This window comes from Macrosteles quadrilineatus, unplaced genomic scaffold (genome assembly GCF_028750875.1).
Source record: "Macrosteles quadrilineatus isolate MER2022 unplaced genomic scaffold, UCM_ALF_1.0 Scaffold_2__2_contigs__length_208266976, whole genome shotgun sequence".
NCBI classification, from domain to species: Eukaryota; Metazoa; Arthropoda; class Insecta; order Hemiptera; family Cicadellidae; genus Macrosteles; species Macrosteles quadrilineatus.
In genome coordinates, this window is record NW_026542595.1 from 154975330 (window position 1) to 154994454 (window position 19125).

General features: G+C 34.6%; 1 protein-coding gene across 3 annotated transcripts in view; it reads right to left on the reverse strand.

Moving 5' to 3' along the window:
* Positions 1–19125, reverse strand: part of LOC128986946 (cardioacceleratory peptide receptor-like) — a 165620-nt gene that overhangs the window by 16679 nt on the left and 129816 nt on the right. For all 3 annotated transcript variants that reach the window (XM_054407566.1, XM_054407564.1, XM_054407565.1), the window contains exons 3-8: positions 15079–15214; positions 14559–14662; positions 13901–13994; positions 7777–7872; positions 2841–3026; positions 2409–2510 (exon numbers count right to left, since the gene is read on the reverse strand). In XM_054407566.1, the coding sequence (XP_054263541.1) occupies positions 2409–2510; positions 2841–3026; positions 7777–7872; positions 13901–13994; positions 14559–14662; positions 15079–15214 (718 nt within the window). The remainder of the gene's footprint in view (positions 1–2408; positions 2511–2840; positions 3027–7776; positions 7873–13900; positions 13995–14558; positions 14663–15078; positions 15215–19125) is intronic.

The following is a 19125-nucleotide window of genomic DNA, read 5'->3' on the forward strand; positions in this document are numbered from 1 at the left end:
CATAAACAATAGAATACAAACGTGGGTTCAAGAAAATGAAATATTAACGGAATTCCAAGCGGGTTTTAGGAAAGGTTACTCCACCATTGATAACATTTTTAATCTTGCTTGTATGGTTAAGTTACGTCTATCACAAAAAGGGGGGAAACTTTATGCGTTTTTTGTTGACTTTAGTGCGGCTTTTGATACAATCGATCGAAAATCAATGTTTTTTAAACTGTCAAGTTTGGGATTATCGACGCGCATGCTGAATGTATTAAAAAACTACTACAACAACACCAGTTCGAGTGTGTGGTGTGAAGGAGGCGTAACTGACAGTTTCGAAACTAACACAGGTCTGAGGCAAGGCTGCAATCTCTCACCGACTTTATTCAGTTTATTTATCAATGACCTGCCGGAGGCGGTAGGAGGTGGATGCCATTTTGGTGGATCGAAAATAAATATGTTGCTTTACGCTGATGACATTATTCTTCTGTCTCCAACTAGTACCGGGCTGCAGCACATGATAAAAAATTTAGAAACCTACTGTGGGACATGGAATTTAACTGTAAATTTAAATAAATCAAAGATTATTGTTTTTAGAAATGGTGGGAAATTGAAGACGAGCGACAAATGGTGGTATATGGGTAAAATTATTGAGGTGGTAAATGAGTACAAATATTTAGGAATCACGTTCACAAGTTCCCTTTCATGGAGTAATCATTTCAAAGAAAAAGCCAGAATAGGTCAATTTGCTGTTAATTCAGTCTGGAGTGCTTTATTTAAAAACCCAAAAGTACCGCTATGTTCTAAAATGTGTTGTTTCGAAGCGGTAGTGCGAGCTACAATCTGCTACGGAGCTCAGGTGTGGGGATGTATAGAAAGCGATCAAATAGAATCTGTTCAAAAAATATTTCTCAAAAAATTATTCTCTTTACCTTTTAACACACCAAATTATGCATTATATTTGGAAACATGCTGTGAAAAGTTATACTTTTATACTTTGAATGTAAATCTAAATTATTTATTGAAATGTTTAACGTTACCAGCAGGGAGATTGCCCAAAATTTTAGCTAAACAAATTATTTCAAGGAATGTATTTTGGAGTAAAGAATGGAAGCTTCTGGGACAACAATTTAATATAAATATTAATTTTAAAAATGATGATTTAGCGGAGCTTAGCGAACAGTTGTGGTCGGTAGCGGAGGGGCTACGTTGTAGGTGGAGGGGGGAGTGTGTTGGTCGAGCGCGCACCTCCGTCCATCACAGCCAGTTACTCACGCTCGACCTTGAACTTGGAGATAAGAGTCCCCTCAAACTCAACAATACTCGTACCATTTCGTGGATTCTTAAAGCAAGATTAGAGCTTATCAACCTGAACTACAAGCCTTGGCTCAATCAAAATTATAGATGTTCTTTATGTAACCTAAATGAAAATGAAACAGTCTATCATTTTATTGCACTTTGTCCGATTTTAAAACACATAATACATTTGTGGCTGGGAAAACTTTTTTTAAACGAAATAGAATATCATCAATTTATAAATGGGAGGAATTGGCGAGCTTTAGCTAGTTATCTAGAAAATGCTTGGAAGTATAGATGGGAGATAGTGACAGAATTTAACTTTTGAATCTAAATAATTGTATATGAAACTCGTCTACAGATAAGTTAGGATCAGTATGTTTTTGTTTTTTATCACTTATGTAATAATATTTTGTTCTCTCTTATATCTTTTCTCTTATGTCTTTATTTCAGAAATATTAATAAATCTTTTTAGTGCTCAATAGGCCTACTATTCTAATCTTAAGTAATGGAACAACTCTAGTGCCAACAAAACAGACGGTTATTAACCATTGTTTTTATGTGTCTGTGAAAAAATGTATTTATGTTCTAAATTGTACAATAAAGCACATTTTCATTTCATTTCATTTCATTTCATTTCATATATTGTTTTTAGATTGTTTGGAAGATTGTTTTTATTTATAGTTTAAGTAGGTTAATGACAAGAGTTGTTTTGTAAAGCAGAATTGTAAATATCTGAAAAACGCTTGCTGAATAAAGACCATTTATTATTATTATTATTATAACAGGTTTACATATTAATTCACCTTTACATTGCCTAATTAAAATTAGTGTGCATGTAATATGCGTTATATTGTGTACCGTATATTCTCGTATAATCATAATGGGGGCCCCATTGGCAAATTTGCCCGGGGCCCCTGAAGTCCCAAGTCCGGCCCTGATAGAACAAGTACTATAAATTTAGATTTATAGTACGTGTCAGCTGACACTTAAGAGTAAGTCAACATGGGTTTGTTTCTGGTATTGGAAGGTACAATATGTAATTATTCCTTTAAAACCGCAATCAGTGGTTTTTTGGTAATCAAGTAGCTTGTATCACATTAGCTCAAAGCTGGAAAGTTGCTTACCAAATACGATGACGAAAGTCATTTTTACAGTTTTTATTTTCGCTCGCGGAATTATTCCTCGAGAACTTGCTCTTCTTAACTCATCTTCTGCTCTGTCTCCATCTAAACAAAACACATTTTAACATATTAGAATTTAAATTGTGTACATTCTATGTAAAAATGCAGTTCCGTATGCAAAATTCGAGTTACATAAACATAACATAAATGTTAACTGTTTTACCGATTAAGATAAATGGGTTTTAAACCGAAATCAGTCTAGTTTATAGGATGATCATTAAACACAAAATATTGAATAAATTAAAACACATAGGTGTGTAAAGAATCTTTCATCTTTTTTGAGGTGACCTATGATTTGGTTTCCAAAAATTAAAAAGATTCACCGGTACAATAAATCGAGATTACCCACACGCAAAAACTAAATAAAGAACACACTTTTTAGTGGCGTTGACGCGTGGTGAGATGGACTCAGCATGTTACTCTTGGTCCAGATGGTGTAAACGATGATGGTGTAGCATGCTGTGATGATCAGGGCTGGCAACACAAACAAAAGCAGTGCTACCAATGTCATGTAGATCTTCCATTGTAGCTTGGTCAGCTCAATCCAACACTGCAACCTGCCTGAAATCATACAAGTAATTAGAAAATAGATTGATCTATCTAGTGATTTTTGAAGGGGGTATAAACATATTCTGAAGCTCCTTAAACTTAAGACCTTTTATATGATAAAAAATCCTCTGGAATATTAGTAGTAGTCCTGAGGGGAGTCACAGCCTTCTGATTGGTCGAGAAAAGTCACGTGACTTCCCCCCTCCCCTCGCTAAGCCCCGCCACTTTTACTGGTGACGTCACCAACATGGGTCAGAAGTACTGAACATGGTTCAGTAGGTATAGCCTAGAAGCTGTCCATGTGATTTTGCGCTGTTCCTATATTGCAGCGCCCACGAGGCGGGAACGTTTAGTTCTATTGTTTGCTACCAGATAGCAGACCGATAGACGTGTGGACGACCTTTTCCGGGTAGGTTTTATGGATTCACACCCTGTCTTCTTATTAACATCTCTCTTTGTGTGTGTGGATTTCAAATACGTATATTATATTTGGTTTTCTTCTTTTTTCAGAGTGAGGAAGCTGCTGCTCCTCTATGGCAGTCACAGGGTGCCATAGACGTCTTGTTGGATTGGATGATGATTCTGGCTGGGGCTTTAGGAACTACCTAAACTATTTCTTTGTCGGAGCTCCTGAACAGCAGTGATCTGCCTTAGCCTTTCTGGCTGAGGGTCAGGGGTGTACAGGTTTGACGTATCACCGTCTCCTGTACCACCCGATACACCTGAAAGGGATCTACCTGTGTGTATTACGTGCCTAGATAGGAGGCCAACAGTAGCGGACGACAAACTTCTAAACATTCAAATTCTTTAATAACTAGATTAATTCCAAGTTATTTTTTGTATAATATTTTTTCTTAAATTAGATTATTATACCTTAGATTGTTCCATTTTTCTCTCATTTACCATTCCACTTAGCTATAAAGAAACTTATATAGTGACACTGACCAGTGAATAGAGACACTTTTAGAAAATGCAGTGTAGTTAGTTTCATTGTTTGAAATTTCCACCACCACATTGATCACATGATCAAACAGAAAAGCGCAGAAACCATCTGTGAGTGTCTTGGTCATATTACTGAAAAAGAGTAACAATGATAACATATCTTGGTTGGTATTGAAAACATTTCACTATGTGACATTGAGATATACAGTTAAGTTAGAAACGATTTTTGAGATTCCCGCCACCACATCAAACGGAAAAGCCCCAGAACCATATGTGAAAGTGTAACATTTATGATATTATTGGTTGGTACTGAAAAGCTATCATATGCATATGACATTGACATTGAGATATACAGTGAATAGTGGTTAGGTTGGTAACAATATTTGAAATTCAAGCCGCCACATGGTCAAACGGAAAAAGTGCGGGAACCATCTGTGAGTGACTTTTTCTTGATAATGTTTGAATTCCCCGCCACTAAAAGGATCACGTGGTCAAACAGCAAAAGCGCGGGAACCACTCTCAGCTATTATACCCAACAAATGAGCGAGTCAGACATGAGTGTCTTGGCCATGTGGTAAGCATGGGAGCATTCCATCTTGGAAACCAGAATTTGAATCCCAGTGGTGACAGTCACCATTTTTTTATAAAAAATTCCCACCGGGCACCGCAATGCTGGAAAAGCGCAAAATCACATGGACAGCTTCTAGGATGTACCCTCTGAACCATGCTGGTGTCATCATCAGTAAGGGGTGGGGCTTTGCCAGGGGAGGGGGAAGTCGCGTGACTTTTCTCAAACAATCCTGTCCCATAGTCTCCTCAGGTCTACTAATATTTTATGAGGTAGGTTAGCCAAACTATGTACTTTGTCTAAAACAACTCATAAAAGAAGCATGCAACAAGATGCGTAAAGTTATTAATATGCCTGGACCTAGGGATGCGATCTGTTTCTGTTCAATCAATCGTCAACCAATTACTTCTTAAAAATCTAGTCCAATTTAAGTGGAAATGTAATGCTTAAAAAGGCAGTGAAGTTGTGAAATATTTTTTCTGCTCATTCTATGCTATATATTTTTGAACTTGTTGACGTGTACGCCAATGACATTTTTAACGTTTTGAAAGGGAGTGGTCCAAACCCTGGTCTTGTTGCTATGTATCGCAGACTTTTAGCGAATTTCCCTATAGGGAGGTAGCTATTACCGTAGGTAAGACCTAGGCCCGAGACCGATTTACTTTTTCATTTTGATGTCCCCAGAGGCCAAAAACACTATTCGTTCAAATTTTTATATATGTATATATATATATATATAGATTTATATATATATATATATATACGTCCGTGAACGCGATAACTTGAGTAATTTTTGTCCGATTTTGATGAAATTTGGTTTAAAGGTGTAAGGCAAGATAAACTTGAATGAGTTCGCAAACCAGCATGATCGGACCATGGGAACGGGGTTTTACGGGGGGTTTTATGGGGTAAAAATTGGTTTTTCTCACTTTTGACCCTCAAAACACAAAATTTCCCAATTTCTCTTTAAGCCTTTTTAAAGAGCTTAAAAAAACAAATAATTTAGTATATAAAAGTATTTTTGTTCGGTTATTAGTAACGGAGAAAATTAAAAAAATTGTAAATTTAAAATTTCCATGTTATTCATATGGAGAATATTGTCAAATGTTGTAGTTTGCTTGTTTGTGGATATAATTTGATCAAACTTGGCAAATTTATTTTTTTGTACTAAGCTATCAATATTTTACTAAAAAACACACTTTATTAGTTTCCTTGTAGCAGCAAACCCAGGTACTCATTAAACCTAATGTTATTAAAATATATTTAATTGAAAATCAATTCAGACAAATGGAAATTCGCTTAGTCAGCAGGTTTGCTGCGGCGGGGGTATTTTTTAGATAGCATCATAGATCGGTAGCTCAATTCCAATTGGTATCTGGGCTCAGTATGGTAACCATAAATATTTCGCTTGGAATCGAACCAGCGACCTTTAAATTTGAAGACGAGCACTATATAATTACTGTACTCAGCTAATCAGAAAATTTTCTGGATAATTAATTATTATAAAAATTAGGAAATCGATTATTTAATTTCCAATTATTAGAACTCTTGGTTATATTTTATATTTAGTGTTATTACCTGGGCTACAATCATGTTCACAGAAAATGATATAAATGCAGCTTTAGGAACTCAGTCATTTAAATTAAGAGTTCATTAAAACTGTGAAAGCCTTTCAAAGTACAATTTACATTAATGTCAATATTGTCAAAGAGTTGTTTTGTAAATACCTGTTAAATGAGCACCATAGTTTTTCACTGATTGACAAAGTTTGTAAGTTAAGTCTTGAAAGTTCTTCCTTGAATGTAAATTAAAATGAAACTTTTGTAAAACGCAAATAAACATCGAATTACCATCTCCTTACTTAATTGTTGATTCTCTGACAAATAAAAATACCAAGCTATGTGCTAAAAAAATATGTATCGTTAAGGTAAAATAAAACAATAAACTAAAAAAAAACATGGATATTAACAAATAACATTTAGTTTTTCTTAATTTTTAATTATGTGTAATGTACACATTTATAAAAATCTACTTGTTACCTCTATACCATTATTTTACTTATTGTCATTTATGTATTTATAAAAAAATACAATTTGAGTTTGATTTTATTTTATTTTGATACTTTATCGGAGAAGAAATTTCAAGGTTCATCAATATTTGTGTAGGTAACCTTCTAAGCTTAGGAATCATTTGTGTACCGAAATTAACTTAGGCTATCAGTATCTTATACTGAAAAATTACCTTTATGAACTTTAGGCTATCCTAAAAGTAGTTAAGGAAGATCCTGGTTCAGGAGGCTTTAAACTTCTTGTTTATCGAGCCAAAACACTTCTTAAATAACTATCGGAAATTAGCTGAGATTATAGGCTTTTAAGTTTCTCTTAGAAACCAAGCCTGGACAAAATTATATTTACAACATTTGCTGGTATTATTTGCTTATTCATTATTCTTTTAATGGAATGGCCAATACAATAGGGAACATTATTATCATGCATTGATGAGCTAAGCAAAAGATAATCTAAAAAAATTTAAAGAAACATAATTGTGAATGTACAGTACAAAGGGATCTGCGGGTTTACAGTATAACTTATGGCATGACGATATAAGTTTAACAATATAAACCATACATACATTTCAATAGATTAACACAAAAAATTATAGAACGTAAAATTATAAAAATTATATACACACGGCGTTAGTTATTTTTTTAAGATAAACATGTTTCTTTTGTTATTTTGTAGGAACCAGGGAAATTTAAATTACTTCCTGTATACAATTATTGTTATTTTTCGTTATTATGTATCAGAAATTAGTATTATTGTATCAGAATATAAATGCCGAATCAAAAACTTGTATGGACTCTATTTACTATTAAATTCCTCTATACTTAGCTCAATAGCGTAAAAACGTCTATGTGAGAAGATTCTTTTTATATACAAAAATAATTAAATAATTCAATACGGTCCATTTTTGAGACCATATAAAGATTTTCATTTATCATATTTACATATCATATCATATAGCTGTGTTTACAGGCCAAAACATCATCAAATTTACATAAGTATAAAGTCATAATAAAATATTCTTCATAAATGGGCAACAAAAACAAAGTTTAAATTCTTTTTAATTATTCACTTCTGGCAAATGTAGTATTGTGAGATAATTGATATTTAAAAGTAATTAATGAGTAATATAAGTAATTAAGTAAGTAAGTAATATAATTATAATTTATACTAAAATACACTTGTTTACCTTGAATCACTCGCTCTTCGTAGAGAATGATAATCGGAGATGAAAACAAGATGCTCAGGAGCCATGAACACGCTACGAGAATACGAGCTCGTCTCCCTGCAAATTGGCGTTTATAAATAAAGGGGTTTGTAAATAATGTATAAATCCTGCATTAACACATAAGGATTGTTATTGTATATATCAATTTAAACTAAAATACTAGCAAAAGATAGGTAGTGCCTACTGACAGTAGTAGTTAATATGTTTATAACATATGGTAATTGTTCTACATATGTTTTGTGTTATTGTTTTTATATTTTGATTGAGTTTTTGTTAAATTAGAAATAAACAACCTTTCTTGAGTTCAGTACAATTATTTAATAATTAATCTAATGACATGGTGCCGAAACCCACACGGAATAGAAATAAGAGGTATGACTTTAAGGAAGATGATGATATCCATACAAACCATACAGAAGACAAAGATAATAATGTAAAACCACCAAAATGTCTTGTGGTTTCAAGTACTCAGATGGCTCCTTCTTGGAAGAAATGGAAGCAACAGTGGAACTGGTACTACACAGCTTCTGGCCTTGATAGGAAATCCAATGCAGTACAGGTAGCATCATTTATGTCTAGTTTAGGCCCAGATGTTATAGATATATATAACAGTTTTGGTTTCATGGATGATGAAGATATTGAATTAGATGAAGTTGTTCAACGATTTGATAAGTTTTTTGTTGGTAAATCTAATGAAGTATTTGAGAGATTTTTGTTCAACAAAATTACACAAGAAACCCATCAAAGTTTTGAGGATTTTTTTACAAAATTGGTTAACCAAGCTAATTCTTGTAATTTTGAGCAACTAAAAAACAGTTTGATAAGAGATAGAATAGTTATTGGCATATCAGATTCTAGCTTAAAGGAAAAGCTACTTTCTACTGATAAGCTTACCCTAGATGATGCAATTAGTAAGTGTAGGGCACATGAACAAGCTAAGAAACAACTAGCAGAAATAGCCTCTGACAGCCCTACAAATGTTAATGTCGTTAAAAGGGACGATTCCTTTTCTAGGCCTACGTTACAAAATTCAGTCTTTGACTGTAAACGTTGTGGTTTACAACACTCTAGAGGCCAATGTCCAGCTTTTAATCGAACTTGCAATCAATGCTTGACTAAAGGTCATTTTGCTAAGATGTGTAAAACTCGAAAGAATCTCCCTAGTAAGAGTAAAAATACTGATGTTTTAGAGGTTGTAGAGAATGAAGATTCTGATTATCCGTTGCATGTTGATTGCATCTCTAAACCAGTCAAGAATCAAGATTGGACAGAATTATTAGAATTGCCAAATAACAAAACTGTGCAGTTTAAATTAGATACTGGGGCTCAGTGCAATGTTATTTCCCATGATTTGGCTCTAGGTTGTAATCTGAAAATTGTACCTTCTGCAACTAAATGCCTTGTTTCTTTTAACAACCAAAAAACGCCAGTTTTGGGTGAAGCCATTTGTCCAGTTGTAACCAAAAAGTCTCATAAAGACACTGTCTTGTTTGTAATAGTTCCAAATGGGCATCAATCAATATTAGGAAGAGTATCATGTGAAACCCTAGGGTTTGTAAAACGGATTGCTGGTATAATTGATCAGTCTATAAGTGGATTATATGATGGAATAGGGTGTTTAAAGTCTTTTGAGTATGATATTGATCTTGTGGAAAATCCTAGTTTCAAAATACACCCACCCAGGCGAATACCCCATCCAATACGTGACGCAGTGAAAGCAGAACTAGACCAAATGGTAAAAGACAAGATTATTACTCCGGTAAGTGAGCCTACTCCTTGTGTGTCTCCTATGGTCATAGTCCAACAAAGAGACAAAATACGTCTATGCATTGACCCAACTGATCTTAACAAAAATGTAAAGCGTAGACATTACCCATTGGCTACATTTAGAGGACATCTCAGCTAGATTGAATGGTTCTACTTTATTCACCATCCTTGACTGTAAAAAAGGATTCTGGCAGATAAAAGTTACGAAGAGAACATCCAAACTACTAACTTTTTCAACACCTTGGGGGCGCTACTCTTGTTTACGCATGCCCTTTGGTTTGGTATCGGCCCCTGAAGTGTTCCAGTATATTATGTCAGACTTGCTCAAAGGAATTAAGAATGTAGAGTGTTCAATGGATGATATACTCATTCACAGTAACAATGAAAGAGACTTGCAAAAGATCACGAATGAAGTAATGACAAAGCTGAGTGAATCAGGACTTACACTTAACAAAGAAAAGTGCATATTTGCCAAACCGTTGGTGAAATTTCTTGGTCATATAGTTTCAGACCAAGGGTTACAAGCTGATCCTGACAAAGTAACAGCCATTTCAAGAATGAAGGAACCCACATGTTTGTCTGAGCTTCAGAGATTTTTAGGTTGTATAACATACTTGTCAAAGTTTATACCAGATGTTTCGGTTGATACTCAACCTCTTAGAGTCCTCACTGAGAAAAATGTGGCTTGGTTCTGGGATACGCCACAACGAGAAGCATTTAACAAGTTAAAGCAAAAACTGCAAAGAACTCCCGTGCTTCGTTACTATGACCCCAACTCTCCTGTGACTCTCTCTGTGGATTCAAGCAGTTATGCAGTAGGTGCTGTTATGTTACAATCTGGGCAGCCTGTAGCTTATAATTCCAAAGCATTGACCCAATCACAACAGAACTACAGTCAACTTGAAAAAGAGACATTCGCAATACTGACTGCTTGCAAAAGGTTTCATGAGTATGTATGGGGATGCAAGGAGTTGATAATTGAGTCAGATCATAAGCCTTTAGAGGCTATCTTTAAGAAACCGTTGTCTGATGCTCCTCCCAGAATCCAAAGAATGTGTTTGGAAATCTTACCATATCGACCAAGAGTTGTGTACAAGCGGGGTTGTGAGCTTCATCTGGCTGACACCTTGAGTAGAGATTGCTACAATGACAATCAAGATGATGAACCTCACAGCTTTGATATTCAGTTGATAATTCCTATGTCTTCTGATACAGTTTCTCGAATCAGAACTAGTGTTGGAAAATGCACAGAGCTTTCTAAATTGAAGGAAATAATCTTGAATGGATGGCCCGAAGAAAGAAGCACTGTTGACAAGGAATTAGTAAAATATTTCACTTTCAGAGAAGAACTAAGTTGCTATGATGGTCTTTTGTTTAAAGGAAGCCGTTTGATTATACCTGATGAAATGAAACTTGAAGTGTTACAGAATATTCACCGTCCTCACAAATATGTTCAAAGTTCAATTAATACAGCACGTGACTATGTATATTGGATTAATATGGAAAGAGATATTGAACAATATGTAGCAAGGTGCAATGTATGTAGCAAATATCAACGAGATAAACCTCAAGATTTGATCCTTCAAGAAACAGTACCAGTGAGGCCATGGCAGTTCATCGGTGCTGACGTTTTTGAATGTGGAGGTAAAGACTTCTTAGTAGTTGCTGATAGTTACTCAGGATATTTTGAGTGTGAAAGTCTAAGGAACAAAAGTAGCATTGCTGTTATTACACACCTAAAAAAGTACTTTGCAACTCATGGTATTCCAGATGAACTAAGAACTGATGGAGGAATGTTTTGCTTCTATAGAATTCACTAAATTCGTATCCGAATGGAAATTTAATCATAGAATTTCATCTCCTCATTTTCCAAGATCCAATGGGCTGGCGGAGAGGTATGTCCAAGAAGGGAAAAACTTAATTGTCAAGCGTCAAGAAGAACAGTCCGATATTTATCTTGCACTTCTTCATCACCGTAACACACCAAGAGGTAACCTAGGTTCCCCAGTTCAGCGGCTGATGAGTAGGAGGACAAAGACTCTACTTCCATCTACGACCAACCACCTTATTCCGATGGTCATAAAGAATGTTTCAAAACAGCTAGAAAAAATTAAAAGGCGAGAGAAGATATACGGTGATATGAGGAAGACGGAGCCTGATCAGTTTAAACTTGATGAACCAGTGCTTTTCAGATTCAAACCAAAGTGTTGGCTGAGAGCAAAGATTGTTCAAGTTGGTCCTGAACCACGATCGTACAAAATCCAGACTGGTGATGGACGAGAATACCGAAGAAACTCATGGTTCCTAAGAAGAGACAAGTCATTCAGAATCTCCCATGATGTGAATAAAGGTCAATCGTCCAGGTCAGAAGAACATAACAATGACTCAGCTTCTGTTGTAAGACGAGGGGAAAGGATTAGAAGAACACCAAATAAATTTGACTTGTGAAGGAGGGATGACAGTAGTAGTTAATATGTTTATAACATATGGTAATTGTTCTACATATGTTTTGTGTTATTGTTTTTATATTTTGATTGAGTTTTTGTTAAATTAGAAATAAACAACCTTTCTTGAGTTCAGTACAATTATTTAATAATTAATCTAATGACACCTACTTTCCTAGTATTTCTTTCAATTGAGTTTGACAAACAGGAATATATATATTTTTTGTAAAGTCTAGTTGAGTTTTCATTGTGTTTTCCAGAGATTTTTGTAAAAATGTGTTAACTGAAAAATTTGTAGCCATTGCCAGTTTAGAGAATTAATTGACTTATTGTAATTTTTAGAAACAAAAGGGTATCAAAACTCAAGATATTTATTGATTGTTACCAAACATAGTTTTAAACATTACGACACTCCAAAAAAATGTCTACTTATGTCAATCAGCAAGAAATATTCGTTTCATTAAAATGTAAAATTAACAATAACAGTATCGTATAAAGTGTATTGAAAAGTATTTCCTAGTGGTATTTGTTCATGTTTATTCGTAATGAACAGCATTACTGTTTTTATACAGGCATATTAAAAGGTTTATAAAACTATAATTTTGAAGCTTTTCCTTATTATTTCGATAGTTTATGAGAATCTATAAGTCAAATCAAACACAAATTAATTCACATGTGATAACTAGGTTATACGGTTATACCTACTGGATTTTAGCGATATTTTAAACTAAACAACACATTGAATTGCTAAAGTGAAAACATTGAAACAAGCAGTAAACACATTATAACTCGACTATAAAAGTTTCTACAATACAAATTATATATAAACTTCCAGTGTTTGAGCATAACTTGTTGAAAGCTGTAGGAACAAAGGAAACCAATGTAAATTATTAGGTATAAATTGGTGTTATGTTGTTGCTCAACACTATTTGGACTCTCCACGGTTTAATAGGGTTTTATAACCACTTTGTCAAATCCGCTCTGCTGGTCAAAGCATGTGCTATGAATGTATTGTTTGTCTGTTAATTAGCCCTTTAATTATGTTTTAATGGGTATAATGATCTATTTAAGTTTAGACGAAACAAACAGCGATTCCAGATGGTTTCAATAGTTTATCCCTTTATTTAATGAAAATAAAAAAATCTGTTTGTGTTTAGGTTTTTTGACTTCTAAAACAACTCGAGAAAATCAATAAATTACCAAATCTCTACGCCAAAAAACTATTTCATCGAGTGTATTAATCTAAATTTTTCAAAACGTAGACTCTGAATATTTAAATGATATTAGATTTTTGGAATTTGTACAAATGGAATTGCATAAAAAATGTTGACAGGGATCAATCATTTAGTAAATTGGTAAATTCACTAGAATGAATCTTCTTAAAATTTGTAGGCCCATTGACCCCAGGCCCAGGTATAATGCTAATTATTATGAACAAAATATTAATTTTCAACAAACCCCAAATGATGGATAAACTTGTAAAGGTATCTAAGTAACATAAATTTTTTCTACATTTCTTAGCCGTTCCATGTACATTATAGACTCTACAGAGCTTTAGAATCAATGCAAGTAATCAAAAAGTGTTAAATGATCAAAAACAGCTTAGCACGGCTTGAGTGTGGGAATTGTTTTTTTAATTTCCGTCCGAGGGACACAGGTCCTAATCCTACCAATCACGATTTGTACGATATACGTGTTCTTCATGTGGCCAAGTGCTCCGGAGCCAACTTTACTGTAGGTACATATTCATCCAGTAGACCTAGCCGAAAAAGGGATGGGACCATATACGTATAACAAGAATGGATTTGTCTGTATTTGAGTCAACTCTCGACTAAAAGCCTTAACAATTTAATATTTCATTTTAATGTACTTACAACTTCCAGAAAAGTTCATGGGATGGATGATCGCATCGTATCTATCCACTGACAACGCCACCAGCACGTAGGTGGACGAATATGTGACGACTGCCTGGAAAAGAGGTCAGTTGAATTCAAATGTGGGCACATTAACCAATTTCCAAGAAAGTATCAACTTAAAAATATTTGTACTGTAATGTATTTATTTACCAGTACAATCAATTTCAATGTATTTGTATGGGTATTGAAGTAACATCCCCGACTTTTGATATAATTTTTATTTTTATTTCACAGTAAAAAATGTACATATTAAATTGAATTAGAGTACAATTCAAGATATTTGAGACTTCTGTTGGATTACCATCCACTGTCATGAAGAATGTAATGGATGTTTTAGAAAACATTCTTAATACCTCCAAGAAATAAACTACCCAACTTACATTTTTTAATGTTAATATTCATTTTACTGAAACACGCTCTTACTCAAAGTGTGGTAGCTGCATCGCTCTAATAACGTCATACACAAAAGCAATGACAGTTTAAAATCAACTGGATGATGACTTGATAAATTATTGTTATTTGACTTATTATTGTTAATTATTGCTCAAGTTTAATTTTTTTTTTCATACGGTGAAAAATAAAATGGTAATCTTTTTAAAAATAAGTTGTAATTTACCTGTAAAAACCGTATAACTTTACATGCCAAGTTACCAGCGGTCCAGGACACGGTGATGTGCCAAATAATGTCTGTAAGGACGCTGATCAGTCCAACTAGTAAATCTGAAAAGTATTAAATCTTTGTAAATTTTATAAATACTCATATTGAAAAAAAACAAATTAGAAATTTAAAAATTAGGCTTCCATGGTCAAAGTAGAGTCGAATCTTGGAAGAAAAAACAGGTACCCCTTACTAGGCCTGCTATTAAGATAGAAGCTCAAGTCAAGTCAAGTCAAAATTATCTATCCCATAAAATAAAAACAATATAATACATTGTAAATAAAAGGAATTATTCCCCCTTTAAAGCTATAGTTTAACTATTTGTAGATTTTGAAACCCAACTTTATTTAAAATTGTATTGACCATTTTTTACAAAACACAAACAATTCTAAGATATCATTTAAATAAAATCTATATATCACTCACTATTTAACATGCCCACGAGTCGATAACAAGTCAATTCAAATAGTAGAGTTACCTGCAAAAGCAAGATGTTTAATGAAGAAGTTCATCCTAGACTTTCGAGCTTTTGTGAGAACTAGAGCCGCTAACACCGACGTGTTTCCCAACACAATGGCAATGAACAGGATCCACAACAGGGTGAATTGTTCTGTCTGTAACGGAAAAATCAACATATGTTTACATACCCCTGTCAGTCGTCTCAATGTTGGTACATGTATCAAAATCTTTACTCCTTAGTTTGTGCGATTTTGAGGCTAGGTGAGGTGTCACTATTTTAAATAATCCATGTCTTATGTTTGAATGCTGTTGGAATTAAGTTAGACTATCATACAGTACTAAGTGATTATTTCGTCAGTAAAGTTCAATAGTTTACAAGCTCACAACAAAAAAAGCTGCGAGACACCACGATGAAACAACTCCGGAAGTGTAGTACGGAGGACTTAACGTCGAAACATTTAGATATTCAATTTATTTTAAGCTATAGTGATAGAATAACTAATTACTTAATATAGTCTTAAATCTCCAATATCACAGACTAACAAAAAAGTGACTTAATATCTTAGCTTGCTTTAATATCATGCTGGTGTTGAGTGGACCTTGTTAATAGGTAGTTTGTTCTAGAGCTTGTGAGGTCCCTCACCACAAAGTGTGCCCCATCAGGATTACAATAGACCAAGAGTCCAGCGGATAACGAATCCAGCGGATATAGAGTCCAGCGGATCAAGGGTACAGCGGAACAAGAGTACAGTGGAACAAGAGTACAGTGGGCCAGGAGTAGAGCGGAACCTATATAAGGAGGCACAGAAGAGCCCACGAGTCAGTCGATCACGGGCATCGGAACGAGAAGGTCCTCGCTCCCACTACCCGACGAATCACCTACTATACAAGGTCCGGTGAATATTAGCAGTACCCCGTCCTGCTAGAGAAATCCGAGCAGTACCCAGTCCTGCTAGAGAAATCCAAGCAGTACCCACTCCTGCTAGAGAAATCCAAGCAGTACCCACTCCTGCTAGAGAAATCCAAGCAGTACCCAGTCCTGCTAGAGAAATCCAAGCAGTACCCGCTCCCGCTAGAGAAATCCGAGCCCTAACTTTTCCTGCTAGAGAAATCCGAGCAGTCCCGCTCCTGCTAGAGAAATCCGAGCCCTACCTTTTCCTACTAGAGAAATCCGAGCTGTGCCCAGTCCTGCTAGAGAAATCCGAGCAGTACCCAATCCTGCTAGAGCAATCCGAGCAAAACCCTCTCCTGCTAGAGAAATCCAAGCAGTACCCAGTCCCGCTAGAGATATCCGAGCAGTACCCAGTCCTGCGAGAGAAATCCGAGCAGTCCCACTCCTGCTAGAGAAATCCGAGCCCTACCTTTTCCTGCTAGAGAAATCCGAGCTGTATCTAGTCCTGCTAGAGAAATCCGAGCAGTACCCAGTCCTGCTAGAGAAATCCGAGCAGTACCCTCTCCTGCTAGAGAAATCCGAGCAGTACCCCGTCCTGCTAGAGAAATCCGAGCAGTACCCTCTCCCGCTAGAGAAATCCGAGCAACTCTTAGATGGCGATGATGAACGTATCATAAACTGATAAATAGTTTATACTAGAACTGTACGATCCCATTGGGATAACCACATCGATCTGAGCTATCTATTCCTTTTTTTTCCACTTTACGACCGACTTCAGACCCCTGGAAACATCCCAGCACTCCACTGAAGCTAACCGCATCACAAGCTAAGGAGCTTAGTTTCAACATATTTTTATTTATTTTAACTATTTATTCTTTTGTCCATGCCTATAACAGTCCACCACATAGTTTTTACAATGACACCAACACATCCTTACTTCTCTATGAAAATCACAAAAACAGTTTTTTTGTTATTGTAAAATAATGGAAGCAGCAAACGCTGACGAAATTAATGATCCTCCTAATGCAGGGACGACATGCGTCAGCACGTCCATTGATTGTTAGGGGTGTGATTCAGCATGAGGTTCCATTTTTTAAATGAAAGTGAAACTCCCATTTCACTAATTTTATACCTTAATGTTTCATAAGTTTACAATGCCTTACATTTTATAAGTGGACAATTATGTAGACAAATGAGATAGTATGCTAATAGTCTGTAAATACGTATAGTATGTTCATAATAAATAAGTCAGAATTATACCGTTAGTTTGTAATGTTAGCGTTGGTAAGCTTGTATTTTTATCAAAAGTCAAAACTACTTACCAAGCTAACACTTATTATTTTCTAACAAAATGACGTTTATTTGTGGAATATGTAAGCCAGCAGGTAGATATATTTGCTTCTCTGAATACATTTCTCGTGTATAATGTTGTTAATCAGGACTCAGGAACTTCCGTGCAAAGTTGTACCTTTCATGAATAGCGTGATTCAGACTGTGCACCTAAGGAAGGTAGGATAAAATAGTTATCCAAACAAACAAGTACATTAATTAGTATGTCTTTTTTACTATCATAATTTAATTATAAATCTACAACGACGATTTCGGTCTTATATCCTCAATTATTACCTAGGATTGAAGTGCCATTGTATAGGGTTTATCAAATGAGGACCTTTGGACGAAATTGTCCTGTTTTAAGCCTTTAGAGACTAAGTACCCCACATTATTGTCCCACCGAGTAAAACCACTGAACAGTCATTACTACCATAGAAGATAATTAAAACTTGTGAATTATTTATCGGTTCACATAAGTCTTGCTGACTAAAGATTCTAAGCAACTAAACCACCGCTCCAACAAACTTCCCCATCAGTTATGGGTTTATTTATCTTAGAGGAAACTATTCATTCCCAACAACTTATTTCAGTTGCCTAACTACTTTGTTAAACACGTCTAAAAGAACTAAAACTATTTGAGTGATAGCTCAGAGTCTGGAATGATAAATCATAGTAAATTTATCAGATTATATGAACTAATGATAGAGATTCATCATTAGTAATTTTCATAAACTAAAGAATAAATTAATGTAAGGTCAATGACATTGTCATTTTGTATTCGATCCTTAATATGTTCATTTTGTGGAAAATACATCCAGCTGCATCAAAAGAATTATACAGTAAAAATCATAGCTACGAGCATTTTTTTACAGCATGAAAATAGTATCACTTTCGGTATGTTTGGTAAAAATGGTGTTGTATCTTTTATGTTTTTTACAGATATTCTGAAGTACCTGTGTAACAAGTTCTTAAGAACCTCGTGTGTTCAAAAGTTATATAAAATCTGTCATTGTGCTATATTGTACTGGCTATTGAAGTTTACTTTACTTTCATGTGGCCAATCAAATTATGAGAACTGAAACTGTAATCATAAAGCAACAAAATATAGATATACGGAATACAGTTTTAGCTGTTTTGTAGAAAAAATCTTTTACATTTGGGCAAATCCAAACTCTTGTATAAAAAGAATGTTTCTGCTATAAATTGGAATACGCAAGAGGTGTTGAACTTAAGCCGTTAAGCCATTTCATTGTGAGCTTGCTAATGTTGTTGGCTATAAGTGCCGGAACATTACCACCACTTTCTTTAAACTTAAGTTAAAACGAAAATAAATTTAAAAAAGAACGATCCATATTTTTTAAAACTGTAGTACCATCCTTACATAACATTAGTCTCGATAAATTGTAGTAAGCCTATTGAAAGCTAATGATTAGGTTTATAATAATCAAAGATTGTCTTTTTTATGGTTGATAAAATACGGTATTTCATAAAAAAAAAATTATAACAAAACTATTAGGCTTGCGGATACATATTTTATATACATTTTTTGTGTGGTTTTTATTTGATCCTAAAATGTATACCAGTGTTTCTCGATTTCCAAAAGTCAAATCTGTTATAGTTCAAACCAACATAGAGTTTTTAATCTGTACCGTTGGATACTAAAGTAGAAATAACGCATATTTTGATGTGTAACTGTAATATTTTCATTGAAGTTATTCTAATGAAGTCTACTATTATAGTTGATGGGGCCATCATTAATGTTCTAGTTTGCAATGAGATGATCCTATCAGTTTGAAATAGTAAACAATTTTATTGTTAAATAAAACTCGTTTTTTATTCCGA